At 54.2% G+C, this 14836-nt stretch overlaps 1 protein-coding gene across 1 annotated transcript in view; it reads left to right on the top strand.

The window, feature by feature from the left end:
* The first annotated feature begins 475 nt into the window (after positions 1-475).
* The window catches only part of PODXL (podocalyxin like), a 53545-nt gene continuing 39184 nt past the window's right edge, over positions 476-14836 (top strand). The window contains exons 1-2 of the mRNA XM_081531180.1: positions 476-493; positions 627-1362. Of these exons, the coding sequence (XP_081387306.1) occupies positions 476-493; positions 627-1362 (754 nt within the window). The remainder of the gene's footprint in view (positions 494-626; positions 1363-14836) is intronic.

Below are 14836 nucleotides of genomic sequence, written 5' to 3'. Positions count from 1 at the left end.
TTTATTAAAAAAAAAATCGAAGCCCTAAATTTTCATTGTTGTTCTTGATATAGCAAGAGTAAGAACAATAGTAATACTGAGCAATTACTATATGTCAGGCACTGCGCAAAGTATTTTCTCCAAACTACTTTCAGAAGCAGGTCTGACAGCTACCAGTTCTGTGATCTCCAGATCACTGAAAATCAAGCCTTTTTTCAGTCAATTCCATACCAACAAAATGAAGCTGAAAACATCGTTGTGGCGAAGGATAAATGACTTAATATGTGCAAAGCCCTTAGAACACCAAGTGGCACATATGATTAATCCTTCAATATTTTGTCTTGTTTTTTGTTTGGTTTTGCATTTCTTTTCCCATCACCTCCATTCACAAGCGAGGTCGGTTTAGAAAAGCTGAGTAACTAATTAGTCCAGATTGCTGAGTGCAGACTCTATGGTGCAAACCCTATAGCGCAGACCTGCTCATAAATCGTGCGCGATGCGGGCCCGCCCGCAAGTGAGTTGCACCTGGCAGGTGGGAGACACGCTCCTCAGGCTTTGCAACAAAACGCGCTGCAGCCGGGAGGCCTGGAGCGTTCCGTGGAGAACACACTGCCTTGGGGGCCTTCTAGCTCTGGATCTGGGCGTAGAGGAACTCGGCAGTTGCGGGGGTGGGGGTGGGGGTGGGGGTGGGTCCCGCCAGACCCGCCTCAAAAGTATCGCGGGAGACACCTGCGCTCCGGGGTGGGCGGGCCTGCGGGCAGGGGGCGGTCTGGCGCCGGGAATCACCCCAGCTACCGCGCCTCCCGGCGCTCACGCTCACATCCCACCCCCTCTCCCCTCCCCCAGCTCCGAGCCGGGGCCGCCCGCCAGGAGCCAGGAGCCAGGAGCCCAGAGCCCGGAGCCCGGAGCCGGCCGCACTCCCCCCGCCCGCCGCGCGCCAGGGCGGAGTTTCCTCCTCGGCTCATTGTTCTCCGCCCAGCGCCGCCCCGCCCGCGCGCTCCTGGGGAAGGGGAGGGGAGGGGGCGGGGGGCCGGCGCGGACGGGACCGGAGTCGCCGCAGCAGCCGGCCGGGCCGCAGCCGCGCAGACACCGCCCGCGACGCAGCCGCCTGCCGCTCCTCTGCCGCCTGGCTCGGCGCCTCGATCGGCTCTGCCGCAGCGGCCGCGAGGAGGGGCCACCGGAGCGCGACTCGGGACGCTCGGGCCACCGCCCGGCCGTCGGAGCCACCGCCAGGCCTCCCGGAGAGGCGCCCACACTCTGCTGCCGCCCAGACCCTTGGCCAAGCCCGCAGCCACCTGCTCCGCGCCCGCTCCCAGGACACGATGCGCTCCGCGCTGGTGCTCTCGGCGTTTCTGCTGCTGCTGCTGCCGCTCTCCAGTAGTGGTGAGTGGTGGTGGCTTGGGCTCCGCCGGGACTCCCCTCGTGCTGGTGCGCCCCCGGCCGGGCCCGCTGCTGGGAAACCCGCCCTGCCTCGTGGCGGGACCCGGGAGCAGCCCCTGCGCGCCCTGCTAGCCGGGGCCACACGCGGAGCCCTGACCTTGCACCAGCCAGGCCCCTTCCCAACCCCGGAGAACGCCGCAGGTGCCGGGCTCCGAGCGTGGGTCGTCCGGATCTCCACGCGGGTGGAGTTGCGATGGGTTCTGTTCGGGCAAACAGGGGCGCGCCGGCGCTGAGTGGGCTCGCGGTCCTAGAGCCGGGACTTGGGGCACCGCGAGCCTCCACGCTTCCGCTGGACCCGTAGCGTCTGATCACTGTTTTCCCCGCGTTGGAGCGGATAAGGGACGGTATTGTGTCGTCGTTAATTCCAGGCAGAGCGGCAGGCTGGGAGCTTATGAGGAAGTCCCCGAAGCAGGTGACAAACCCCCAGTAAGGCCCTCGAGGCCATGTGTTTCGCTTTCTGCCGAGAGGTTTTTCCGAGCATCGTGTGCTCACTCAGCTCACTTGAACCTCTGCTGGCCCAGCTGGAAAGCGGGAAGGAATAAGTGGATTTTCCAAAATCCTAGACTCACCTGAGTGGGGCCCCTGCCTCCAGGGCACCAAGGGAACAACTCCCTTCTCTGTGCACGGCCAGGAAGGTGAGAGTCCCTCCCAGCCCTCTGTAGAGAAAAGAATTTCTCTCTCATGAAACGGGCTTGGACTGTGCCATAGAAACATCTCCCATATTTCTTCTAAAGGTGAAAAGCTCCTGGGACAGGTACGGTCCCAGAGTCCCTAGGAACAGCTAGGAGTCTCAGACCCAGGAGAGAGAAGCATTTCTTTCTTGCCCACCTGAGCAGGTGTCTGCAGGGAGAAAGAGCCCTGTTTCCATTCTAGAGTCAGGAGGACTGTGGTGACAGTTGAGACAGAGAGGGGACCTTACTCTTCTTGGCAGATGCTCCCTTTGGGGCTTAAGTCTTAGGGGAAGGGTGGGGTGACATGGCAGTGCAGTCTCTTTTCTTCGTCGCGGGGAACTTTGCTCATGGGAAGGGGCTGGCGCTCAAGGAGCAAGTAGGTTTGGGCATCCTCCAGGGAGAGGCCCTGAGACTTCACAGCCTGGCCTGAAAGGGGTGAGTGGGTGAAGGGGTGATGCCTGCAGGAGGGATTCCAGTGTGAGGAGCCTTCAGGACAGCTCTGAAGATGGCAGTCACCGCAGATTTGCACAACCTGCAGGGCTGAGAAGATGCAGAAGTGGGGCATCTCTCCTCAGCCCCGCTCTCAGGCAGATGGACCTCAGTGTGGACCCGACGTGCACCCTTTCTGCCAGGAGCTTCTTAGCACCATCCAGAAGGGAGATGGGCTGTGTCAGGACGGCTGGGGTAGTTCCCAGTGCCTCTGAGCTTCAGGAGCTAAGCTTGCAGGAGAAGGTGGAGGCTGTGGGATGAGACCCCTGCTCCTCTGTCCTCAGAGGCCACTCTGTCTGGAGCCACCCATAAAATGGGAAGAGCTCCAAGCCCAACTCCTTGCTGGCTTCGAGGCTGGGACTGTCTTCCTTGGCACCTGTGCACTGCCCAGAAACCCTGTCTCTTCCAAGAAGCCCTCCTCAAGCCTAGCATGGAGTATAGTAGGAGCTCCATCTGTGGTAAAGAAAAGAGGAATCATAACCCTGCTTCCCCTCCCACCAGCAAATCACCTGGACTTTCTGAGCCCAGGTGTCCAGTTCCTAAAATGCTACTGCAGTATGCAGTGACAACAAGAAGTGCTTTGAAGAGTGTTAGCTGGCAAGGGAATATCACTATTAATATTATTATTTGCTATGTTGAGACCAGAGAAGACTGAAGAGGGCAGCCTTGGTGTTTAGTGGCTGTGGCAGAGTTGGAAAGATCCCCTGGAGAAGGGAATGGCAGCCCACTCCAGTATTCTTTCCTGGAGAATACCATGGACAGAGAGAGGAACCTGGTGCACTATAGTCCATGGGGTCGCAAAGAGTTGGACATGACTGAGCATGCCATAGGGACCCAGTAAGGACTGCTTCATCTCTGCTTTTCTGGAGGTATGGCTGGCTGAATTGTGGTCATCTGGGAGGGTGAACCCCCAAACTACTGGAATCCTGTGATTTAGTTCTAAGCAAAGCTTCAAGTAGAACAAAGGAATTATATCTGACAGGGCCCTGGGAGCTTACCTTCTATTGTAGGTGGGTCACACAGCATCAGCAGCATCCAACCTGGTGCCGACAACCCATTAGACCCCTTTCTGGTTTGATATCCACTTGGTTGAATGAACCACGTGGCAGGTTGTACCTCTGAACCTGTTTCCATATCTGTAAGATAGAATGAAAGAGCAGGGGAACATCTAGTTTCAATGTGACATTTCTAGGCTTTTGCTGAAAGGACAGGTTGACTGAGCACTGTCTTAAGGGTCTGATTGTGTCATTCAATGGATGAATCTTAGGCAAGCGAAAGGCAGCTAGAGGTGGTTGAAAACACTTGAACTTTGGCATCAAACAGACTTACATGACCATAGACCAGATAGTGAACCTCTTCGAGTCTGTAAAAAATGACAACAAATCTCCATCTTGCAGGTTGTTCTGAAAATGAGAGATAACATATTAATGAGTTTGCCATCAGAACTCAAACAATCCTGGCTTTTATGGTTAATAAACCATATGTGCTCTGCCCCCACCATCAAGATTCTTCTACTGTTTGTGAGTGTCAATTGCTAAGCAGTAATAAAAAACTGAAGCTTAAAGTGCCATGTGGTGTGGGAAAGGGAGGCATGTGTGGAGAAGTGGCAGGATTTGGGAAGGGGTGATTTGGACAAAGTGAGGCGGGGGTTATACAGGGATTTTATTTTATTTTTTAATTAATTAATGTTTTGGCCACCCCATGCGACATGCAGGACTTCAGTTCCCTGACCTGGGATCAAACCAGTGCTCCCTGCATTGGGAGCACAGAGTCTTCACCACTGGACCACCAGGGAAGTCCTATACAGGGATTTTAAAATAAAAGGATCAGCAGGGGATGGGTGATCCTTCCTAGCGTGGCCTGAGGCAGGGTGAATTGCAGGGTGTAGCGAAGACACGGATCAGAACCTGGGGATATGATGGGGGGTTCTTGAGGTGGTGGTCAGTGAGCTGTAGGGAGGCTTTGGGAGGAGGTGAACTTTTAGAGCCCAGAAAGAACATTCCATGGGGTGGGGTCAGGGACGGTGCATGTTCCAGTGAGGTACTGTTTGGGCTTTGAGGCAGAAGTGAGCTAGACAAGGTGGGGGCGGTACTGGGAGGAGACTGGTTCCAGCAGGCGGAGGGTGAGGAGCATACGGGCTGGGGAGATTGAGGGAAGACTCCCAGGGACACCAGGTGGCCCCTTGGCCAGAGCTGCAGGGTGTGGCCACCAGGGAGGGGCAGAGGGGGGAGCTCGCGAGCCCAGGAGGGCCCTCTGGGGGTTGCCCTAGACCTAGAGAAGGCAGGGCACAGAGGTGGGGGGAGAGGCAGCCCCCTACCTTTGCTTTTTTCCTCAGGATTTGGAAGGAGAAGAAGGGGTCCTGCTGAGTAGGGTTTTGATATCTCTGCCCCCGTTTTAGAAGCCCAGAAAGAAAGGGAACTCCACCTGGCCTGGATCCCCCTGGGTGGGGAACACTGGAGCATTAACCCCGTCCATCCTTGGGTATCACCTCTCCTGGGCTTTCCTAGAGGGAACCCAGTCCTGTTCCAGGGTCTGTGAGGGCGTCTCCTCCACCACTCAGGGAGCCCCTTAGGGCAGAGCCGGTAGCACGTTCATCTCTCCTCCAGGGCCCAGTGCAGCACCGGGCACTGTGTTGTCTGGACTGGGAAACTTGAGGGGAACTGGCCCCAGCCCCTGGCTTTTCAGGCTCTCCAGAAGAAGGAGGCATGAGGCCAGCTTGAACCCTGGTGGTGATGCTGGCCGCCGGGCTCTTTCTGCAGCAGCCAGAGTCAATGGAAGCAACCGCAGAGGTTCGGGACTTCCGGGCTTGGGAATACCAACCAGCCAGGCGGCCGCTGTGAGGACCGCTCAGCTCCTAAGGGAAGTGGGAGGAACCCTCCAGATAGCACTGGGCACTTCTTGGGAGGGGTGTCGGAATGTAGATGACCGTTACCCCTAGAAGGGCTGGCTTCTTCACACCCCCGGGGGCCCTCTGTAGGTCTGCCAAGTACAAGCTCCAGCCAGAGCGGACAAACTCCCATGTCCCTGGAGAAGGAGAGTGACCACCCTCTGCCCACTCCTTGCCCAGCCGCCTGAGCCTGAGCCTGGCTAGAGGCTTCATCAGACCAAGAGGAGGCTGGAGCTCTGTCCTCAGCTCTGGGCTCACTTCCTAGTCGTGCCCACTGTGTAGGAGGCAGGGCAGGGGTCTCAGCGGGGTGCCCGTGTCCTGTTTCATCCTGTCCCCAGCCATAGCCGTGTAGTGGTGTGGATCTCTCCTTGTTCTGTGTCCTGTCCACTTTGTGGCACTGTTAGAACATCAGGTGGCAGATCTGGGATCGCCACTTTTCAGGCCACACAGGTAGGTATTCACAGCTGTAGGTATTCTCTGAAGGCAATGGCACCCCACTCCAGTACTCTTGCCTGGAAAATCCCATGGACGGAGGAGCCTGGTGGGCTGCAGTCCATGGGGTCGTGAAGAGTCGGACATGACTGAGCGACTTCACTTTCCCTTTTCCCTTTCATGCATTGGAGAAGGAAATGGCAACCCACTCCAGTGTTCTTGCCTGGAGAATCCCAGGGACGGAGGAGCCTGGTGGGCTGCCGTCTATGGGGTCGCACAGAGTCGGACATGACTGAAGCGACTTAGCAGTAGCAGTCAAGAAAATCTACACAAAAGATACACAGTAAGGAGCCTCCTTGTATTTGCAACAGTGTAGTCCATAAGATACCTTCAAGTAGGCAGCCTGCTGGCTGTTCAAAATAGAAGTTGGTTGACAAAGGGTGGAATCCACAGTACTTCTGAATAACCCAGAAAATCAGAGAACACAGAATTCTAGAGCAGGGAGCCTTCTGGAAATCATCTTCTACACCCCCTCGTTTTTTCAAATGAGGGGATGAACTTGCTTAAGTTCTCTGGGACTCCTGGTGGTGGCTTCCTGGGGACGTGTGTGCACGTGCGTGTCTGCAGCCGTAGCCACTAGTAAATGGACTCGACCTCAGGGCTCATTCTTCCCTGGGCATCACAGAAACTCCCTCAGACCCTGTGAAGACAGGGTTGCGTGGTGGTGACATCTCTTCAGGGTGCCCAGACTCTCTCCCCACACCTCCGCTGGCCAGGTAAACTGAGGCTTGGAGCCACTTTGTCACTCAAGAGTTAGGCTCCTTGTCAGAGTGCTGGCTCCATGTGTGGTGACTGCGTGTCTTGTGTCCCATTGCCTGGGGGCCTCTCGTATCCACAGCATGGAGTCAGAATCCAGAACAAAGAGCAGATGAGAAGTGATTATTCTAGGACTGGCGCACAGATGCAGCATCATCTGCAGATTCAGGAGCAGCCCCTCCCCAGGTGCCCCCACCCACGCAGCCCCTCCCCATGTGTCCCCCATCCCACGCGCCCCCCATCCCATGTGGCCTCTCCCCACACGGCCCCTCCCCACACGTCCCCCACCCCACGTGTCCCCCACCCCAAGTGTCCCCTCCCCACGTGTCCCCACCCCACGCGGCCCCTCCCCATGTGTCCCCCACCCCACGTGCCCCCCACCCCACGCGTCCCCCACCCCACGCGGTCCCTCCCCACGCGTCCCCACCCCACGCGCCCCCTCCCCACATTACCCCTCCCCACACGTCCCCTCCTCACGCGTCCCCACCCCATGTGTCCCCACCCCACATGTCTCCACCCTGTGCTCTCATTACAGGTGCTGCCGTGGACCACTCCCACAGCCAGCACAGATCCCCAGCCTCTTGGCCTCCCAGCCACCCATCCTCCCACCATCCCCACCTCTTGCCCTGGCACGCACCACCACCACCCTCTCTTCCTTTGTAGCCTTACCCCCCTCGGGTCAGCCACCTCCAACTTCCCTAGGGCCAGGGTGCAGGGTGGCACCCCGTCCGCCAATTGTCATGGCCGGAAGGCTGTGGGCCTCAGCCCAGCAGGGAGAGAGTGTGGAGGAAGGTCCGTGTGGGGCTGGCTGTGCAACTCCAGCTTGGGGTGCAGGTGACCCTCCCAGAGCCGGGCCCCTGTAGATGCATGGGCTGACCTGGGAGCCTACAGTTGTCTGACCTCTAACCTTCTAGCTCCCTGACCCAGGTCAGCTTGGAAGGGAGAGTGGGAAGGCCAGAACACTTGGTAATTCTTCAACTGAGCATAGGCAAGGTGAGGTTGAAGCCACGCCCCCTTTGCAGCAGAAATTCATGGAGCTCTGTCCGAGGGGTCCCTCCATCTCCATCTGGTCTGATTCCTGTGCTAACCTGCTCAGATCCCACTGACTGGAGTGAGAGTTTCCAGCCAGGACCACAGAGGTTGCCTATGGACAGCCTCTATGTCACAGATTATTCCAGAGAAGGGGAATGGAGGCCCCGGGCACCAAGGGCCCTGGTAGATCACATAAGCAGCTCTTATCCCCAATGTCCACCTGCCTTACCTGCCATTTCCTTCAGCTCTCCACTGCAATACCACCTTCTCAGAGAAGTTTTTGGGCCTCCATGCCCCCATCTCTCCTCCCCTGAGACTTTTCTCCGTATCTCCTGGTCGGCATTCATTTCTTTGTCTCTCCCCTGAGTTCCACAAGGGCAGGGACTTATGTTGGTCAGTGCTGTAGCCATAGCACCCACAATAGTACCCGGCACATAGTAGGTATTCGATAAATATTTGCTGAATGAGTGAGTGAGCAAGAGGCAGAGTGAGCTGTGTTAGATCCTGAAATCTTGTCTGCCAGTTCTGGGTCTCCAACTATGAGGCTCCTGATCTGACTCCAGAAGAGAGGCAGATGGTAGGGAGGCTGGCCTCATCCGTGGAGGAGGGACCTAGAGGCAGGAGGGCAAGCCACCTTGTGGTCCAAGGTGGCTACTCAGGCTCCAGTCATCAGGAGAAAAGAACAAGAAGGCTGCAGCTCTTCTGTTAGAAACCACACACACCCCATCCAGTTACAGTTTGTTGAATGAAACTTGGTCCTGTGGTCACATGTAGCTGCAAGGGAAGCGGGAAGAGTGAGCTTTATTTCAGGCAGACATGTGCCTAACCAACAATCAGTGGTTCTGTTGTGAAGAAGAAGTGAAGGATGATGGATATTGGAATAGGTCCCTGGCACGTGGTAACATAGTCCTGCTCACTGGTTTTCTCTGCCCTCAGTCCTCACCTTGCAGTAAAATCAACTTTGCATCTATCTGCACAAGTGAAACAAGCAGTTGGCCCCCATGACCTAAGGCTTTGCACCCTTCTGGCTCAGCCAGGTCCAGCTTGGTCCTTGTTTTTTTGTGGCTCCAGTCTTTTGGTGCTGATGGAGCAGCTCCTTGTGATGCTCAGGGAAACCCAGCTCCCTCCCTCTCCAGTCCCTCAGCCATGAGCTGCACAGGTGAGCCAGGTGCCCTGGGGTCATCCCATGAGCAGGGCCTCAGCCGGGGCAAGCATGGGGGGACTCCTGTCCCCCACGTTTCTCTGGATGGGAAAGAAGAGTTCTGTGTCCATGCTCCTCTTCCCACCTCAGCAGGGCTAGTGCAGGGCAGGGGGAGGTACCGTTCTTAGGAGTTTGGTCCATGGACACTTGTGAGAGCAGCAGCTGGAGGCCAGTGACAAACCCGATGGAGAGGTTTTGTGAACAGTTTTAGGGGCCTCCAAGAGCTTGGGGTGCACTCCTGGAGGGGAAAACTAAGAGTAGGTCAGTTTGGAGGGCTCCAATTCATATCCCATTCACTTGGTGAGGCTCTGCATTTATCTGTTACATAGAGTTGGTCTCCACAAAAGAAGCCCTTTGAGAGAAGTTCTGTCTGTAGTCAAAGACAAGAAAAATGGAAATCTCCTGGCATAATGCCCTAGGCTTCAAAGTCAGAAGCTTGAATCCCAAGTGGCTCAGTAGTAAAGAATCCACCTGTCAATGCAGAGGTTCTCTGGGTTGCGAAGATCCCCTGGAGGAGAGCATGGCAACCCACTCCAGTATTCTTGCCTGGAGAATCCTACAGACAGAGGAGCCTGGCGGGTTGCAGTCCGAGGGGTCACAAAGAGTTGGATATGACTGCTTCCTGTCTTGGCTGTTGTGAATAGTCCATTTCTCTCTTTTTTTGTTTTTTTTACCTTGGATAAGTGCTCCTCCTGCCACCCATGCTCCACTACCCTTCTGAGTCTCTCCCTCTCAGTTTAGCTTTCTTTCTTCATCCGTCCTCACCCTGACTCTGTGCCAAACTCCTGGTGACTCCAAGCCAAGCCAACCAGTGAAGCATGCTGTTGGTCTTCCCACTGCCACCTCTGTATTTTCTTTCTCTGAGGAGGGAGGGAGGGGAGGCCCAGGGGTTTACAATCCAGCCTCTGATGAAAACCAGGCAACCAAGTAGTTCCTCACAAAGTAAGAGGTAGGAGGAAGATAGGAACTCCTCTCGGAGCTGCCTTTGGTTTTCTCCACGATAAACGCCAGTGGGACATGGCCCCATGCTCTGTTTACTGAGATGGTAAGTCTGGGCTAGCACCATATGGGTTTTTTTTTCCTTTCACAATTCAGTGAAATGAGCTGTGTCCCAAACTGTCCAAAAAGAACACTAATACTCCTCAAAATATTAATAATTATGCTCTCAGTAAATATTTGATAAATGAATAAAATATTGTTTTATGAATAAAAGGGAACCATGATCCAAAAAGTTTGGGAAATTCTGCCTACTCTACACCCCTCGGTGGAAAGTCAACACGTACTAGGATCTGAAGTGGTCTGAGGGGGCCCTAATTACTTTTGTTTAACCCCGAGTTCCTCAGGCACATATTAACCATGGAACCTTTTCCTCTTCTCCTTCCTCTTTTTAATAGAACATCTGTTGGGGGGATGCCGATGTGAAGGTAGTGACCAACTGTCCCAGTTTACCCAGGATTGAGAGATGGTCTGGGAGGGGTGGGTGACTTGCAGAGCCAAAACCCAGACAATCCTATGTAAAGATCTGTGTGTGTGTGCTCAGTCGTGTCCAGCTGACTCTTTGTGATCCATGGACTGTAGCCTGCCAGGCTCCTCTGTCTATGGGATTCTCCAGACAAGAATACTGGAGTGGGTTGCCATTCCCTTCTCCGGGACATCTTCCCAACCCAGGGATCGAACCTGTGTCTCTTTAGTCTCCTATATGGCAGGCGGATTATTTACCACTGCACCACCTGAGAAGCCCATGTAAAGACCTGGACCAGGTCAAATGTAAAAACACAACTGGCTGTGTATGGGGTGTTGCAAAGCAAGATCTTCTATTTATTTCTTACTTACTTGTGTATTTGTTTGGCTGCCCTGAGTCTTAGTTGCAGCACACATTATCTTCATTGTGGCACTTGGCTTCCAGAGCGCAAGGGCTCAATAGTCGCCCCCAAGGAATGTGGGATCTTAGTTCCCCAGCTGGGCATCAAACCCGCATCCCCTGCACTGGAAAGCAGATTCTTAACCAGTGGGCCCCCAGGGAAGTCCCCTAAGCAAGATCTTCTTGACGTGGTGATGGAGCTGGAGCAGGCCCTCCTTCCTTAGGGGCTTCATAGGAAACTGCCTGGAAGGCTGTGGCCACTAGGAAAGCTGCTTGTACCCGAGTCTGGGCAGGAATGAGTGGCATTCAAGGCTATTGGCCTCTCCTGAGTGCTTAAGGGTCAAAGCGTTTCTCAGGTGGAAGTTGGAGGCATCATGAGGACGGTGGTTGTGCGTGTTCTGATGGTTGACCTTTTTGCTCCAATGCAAGCAAACATAGTTTGCAGGTTGCTTCCAGCTTCTTTCCTGTTGTGCCTCTGCCCCTGCTGTTTCAAGCCCCTGACCCTGACATCGTGACATCTCCGTTTCCAATTCGATCTGAGTCTGTCATCCTGTCTCGAGCCTTGGAGAAGGGGTCTTCCAGAGCCAGCACCCTAAGATGGCTCACCAGAGGCAGTGATGCTGGGACTTTACTCTCGGTGCTGAGATCTCATCCATGTTCAGGCTGTCATTTTCCTGGGATTCAGGGACCACATGGCTCAAAGGAGTGTGTTTTTGTCTGCTGAGTCACCAGCTTGCCTGTGCTTCCTAAGCTGCCACTGGCAGGTGAGGCCCCTACCTTCTCCCAGGCAGGTCCATGAGCTGGGAGCCCCTTGCTCAGGCAGGCTTAGTCCTGCACCCCAGCTCTAGGGGGCACTGCTGAGTAGTGTGGGCTGGGTCCCTGCCTTCTGACTGCCCTGTGCTGTCAGCCCACTCCCCAATGCACCCCTTCACCAGAAGACCCTTAGAGCATCATGCAAGATTGCTTACCACCTCCCACCCACCTTGAGGTTATCCTGGTGACAACTTCCCTGCAGATACAGTGGGTCAGGGCACTAGGGAGTTTGTGCTATGGACAGCTAGCTTTTTGAGAGTCAGGCTGTTGTCCTCACCTCCCCTCTCCCTTCCATCCCCCCTCTCCTACTTCCCTCTTCCCCAACTCCGCACCCCCCCACCCCCACCCCGGCCCCGCCATCCTGGGAGGTTGCAAGTAGCTGGAGAAACACTAGTAGCTGTGAAGCCTGGGGGCAATCTGGAATCGGATTCTGACCGCACAAATTCACATCTCTGAATTCCATGGGCAGCCGTTTCAAGACACCACCTTTAAGTACCCCTGGGGTCTCCTGACAATTAAGGTAGGGGTGTGGGTGTGTACGTGTGTTTTTTCTTCTGTGAATGAGGGGCTGTTACTCGGTGGTCTGAAAAGGACTGACTTGCCTGATGGTCTCAGCCCCAGAACTACTGGCATAATGGGAATGGATTCAAGCTTGTGGATCCAACCAGGAGGGCCTGGGGAGAGGGGAGACTGGGGAAGACTAGACATGGCAGCATGATGCTTTTGGGGATGGTGATGGAGGTGACGGGGTGGGGGGCTGTTCTCATCACAGTTGGTGGACAGCCAGTGACACCTTGAATTCCTAGAAAATGTGAGCTGCTCTCTCCTCTTCATCTCACCCCAAGTCAGATGGTTCCTCCTCCCTGTCTGAAGGCAAGGAGGGGAAGCAAGAGCTGGAGCCAGGAGCGTAGGGGCATATGTCCCCCAAGATAGACAGCCACACTGGGAATTGGACCACAGAATTCTGGTTACCAAAGAAGTTGTGACCTGGTGCCCAGGATGATGACTATCTGTTTGCCCATCTCTCCCTTGTTGGAGGGGGAATCCATGATTTCTAGGGTCCCTCTGGTTCTGACGGCTTCCTGGGTAGCTCAGCTAGTAAAGTATCTGCCTGCAAAGCAGGAGACCCCGGTTCGATCCCTGGGTGGGGAAGTTCCCTTGGAGAAGGGATAGGCCACCCACTCCAGTATTCTTGGGCTTCCCTGGTGGCTCAGATGGTTAAGAATCCACCTGCAATGCAGGAGACCTGAGTTTGATCCCTGGGTTGAAAAGATCCCCTGGAAAAGGGAAAGGCTACCCACTCCAGAATTCTATGGGCTGTATAGTCCATGGGGTTGCAAAGAGTCGGATGCGACTGAGCGACTTTCACTTTCACTTTCTGGTTCTGACAGTATGACCCAGGGATGCAGAGGAAAGTGGTGTCTGCATGGCTTCTAGAGCAGAGGACATACCCAGAATAGTCACAGAGGACTGTATACTGAGCCACATCCAGCCCTGTCTGCTCTGTAGCTCTCTGGCTCTCTCTGGCCCCTGCTTCCCCAGCCTGAAGGGTGGGCATCAGCTACTCCTCTGGCTGCATCTTTAGGCATGATGCTACCACTCTAAAAGCAAAGACCAGTCTGTAAGGGACTGGCCTCTCTGAAATCCTGTGGCCCTGGATGTGCCACCTCCAGAGCACTGCACCCACTTTCCTATGGGAAATTTGAGAAAGGGGATCATGGTGGTTTACCAGAGTTGGTCTTCCACTTGAGCACTTCTGTCTTAGTGCTTGGGATGTAGGGGTACCAGAGACACTTGGCCCAGACATCCAGGCTTCTGCACCCACTCAGTGGGTGGTGAGATGCAGTGAAGAGAGTGGGGAATGGTAGGGTCAGGAGCCTGTGAGGCCAAGGATAAGAAGTGGTGCCTCCCGTTCTCCACCTAGGAGAAGGAGCCCCGGGTCTGACTTTAGAATCACCCTTGTGTAACCCAAGCAACCCTGAACCCCGTCTTGACCTTTAGAACCTTGGAGGGAAACATTTCACTTGCTCCTAGTTTCTTCTGAAAAGAAGAGCTGTGAAATCACTGCATGGGGTGTGGGTGTTCACACCTTCTGTTCTGGTGACATGGAGCCTCCGGCTACTTTTCAGTTCAGTTCAATCGCTCAGTCATGTCTGATTCTTCGTGACCCCATGGACTGCAGCACGACAGGCCTCCCTGTCCATCACCAACTCCCGGAGCTTGCCCAAACTCATGTCCATCAAGTTGGTGATGCCATCCAACCATCTCATCCTCTGCTGTCCCCTTCTCCTCCTGTCTTCAATCTTTCCCAACATCAGGGTCTTTTCCAATGAGTCAGTTCTTCACATCAGGTGGCCAAAGTATTGGAGTTTCAGCTTCAGCATCAATACTTCCAATGAATATTCAGGACTAATTTCCTTCAGGATTGACTGGTTTGATCTCCTTGCAGTCCAAGGGGCTCTTAGGAGTCTTCTCCAACACAACAGTTCAAAAGCATCAATTCTTTGGCACTCAGCTTTCTTTATAGTCCAACTCTCACATCCATATATGACCACTGGAAAAACTATAACTGACCAGACAAGCCTTTGTTGGCAAAGTAATGTCTCTGCTTTTTAATATGCTGTCTAGGTTGATCATAGCTTTTCTTCCAAAGAGCAAGTGTCTTTTAATTTCGTGGCTGCAGTCACCATCTGCAGTGGTTTTGGAGCCCAAGAAAATAAAGTCTGTCACTGTTTCCATTGTTCCCCATCTGTTTGCCATGAAGTGATGGGACCAGATGCTGTGATCTTCATTTTTTGAATGTTGAGTTTTAAGCCAGTATTTTCACTGTCCTCTTTCACTTTCATCAAGAGGCTCTTTAGTTTTTCTTTGCTTTCTGCCATAAGGGTGGTGTCATCTGTGTATCTGAGGTTATTGATATTTCTCCCAGCAATCTTGATTCCAGCTTGTGCTTTATCCAGCCTGGCATTTCGCATGATGTACTCTGCATATAAGTTAAATAAGTAGGGTGACAGTGTACAGCCTTGACATACTCCTTTCCCAGTTTGGAACCAGTCCGTTCCATGTCTGGCTCTAACCGTTGCTTCTTGACCTGAATACAGATTTCTCAGGAGGCAGGTCAGGTGGTCTGGTATTCCCATCTCTTAAAGAATTTTCCACAGTTTGTTGTGATCCACACAGTCAAAGGCTTTGGCATAGTCAATAAAGCAGATGTT

This window comes from Giraffa tippelskirchi, chromosome 10, assembly GCF_054371585.1.
Source record: "Giraffa tippelskirchi isolate mGirTip1 chromosome 10, T2T-mGirTip1v1.2.pri, whole genome shotgun sequence".
In the NCBI taxonomy this organism is placed as follows: domain Eukaryota; kingdom Metazoa; phylum Chordata; class Mammalia; order Artiodactyla; family Giraffidae; genus Giraffa; species Giraffa tippelskirchi.
Note: the sequence above shows the minus strand (reverse complement) of the source record. Positions and strands in the feature narration are given on the sequence as shown.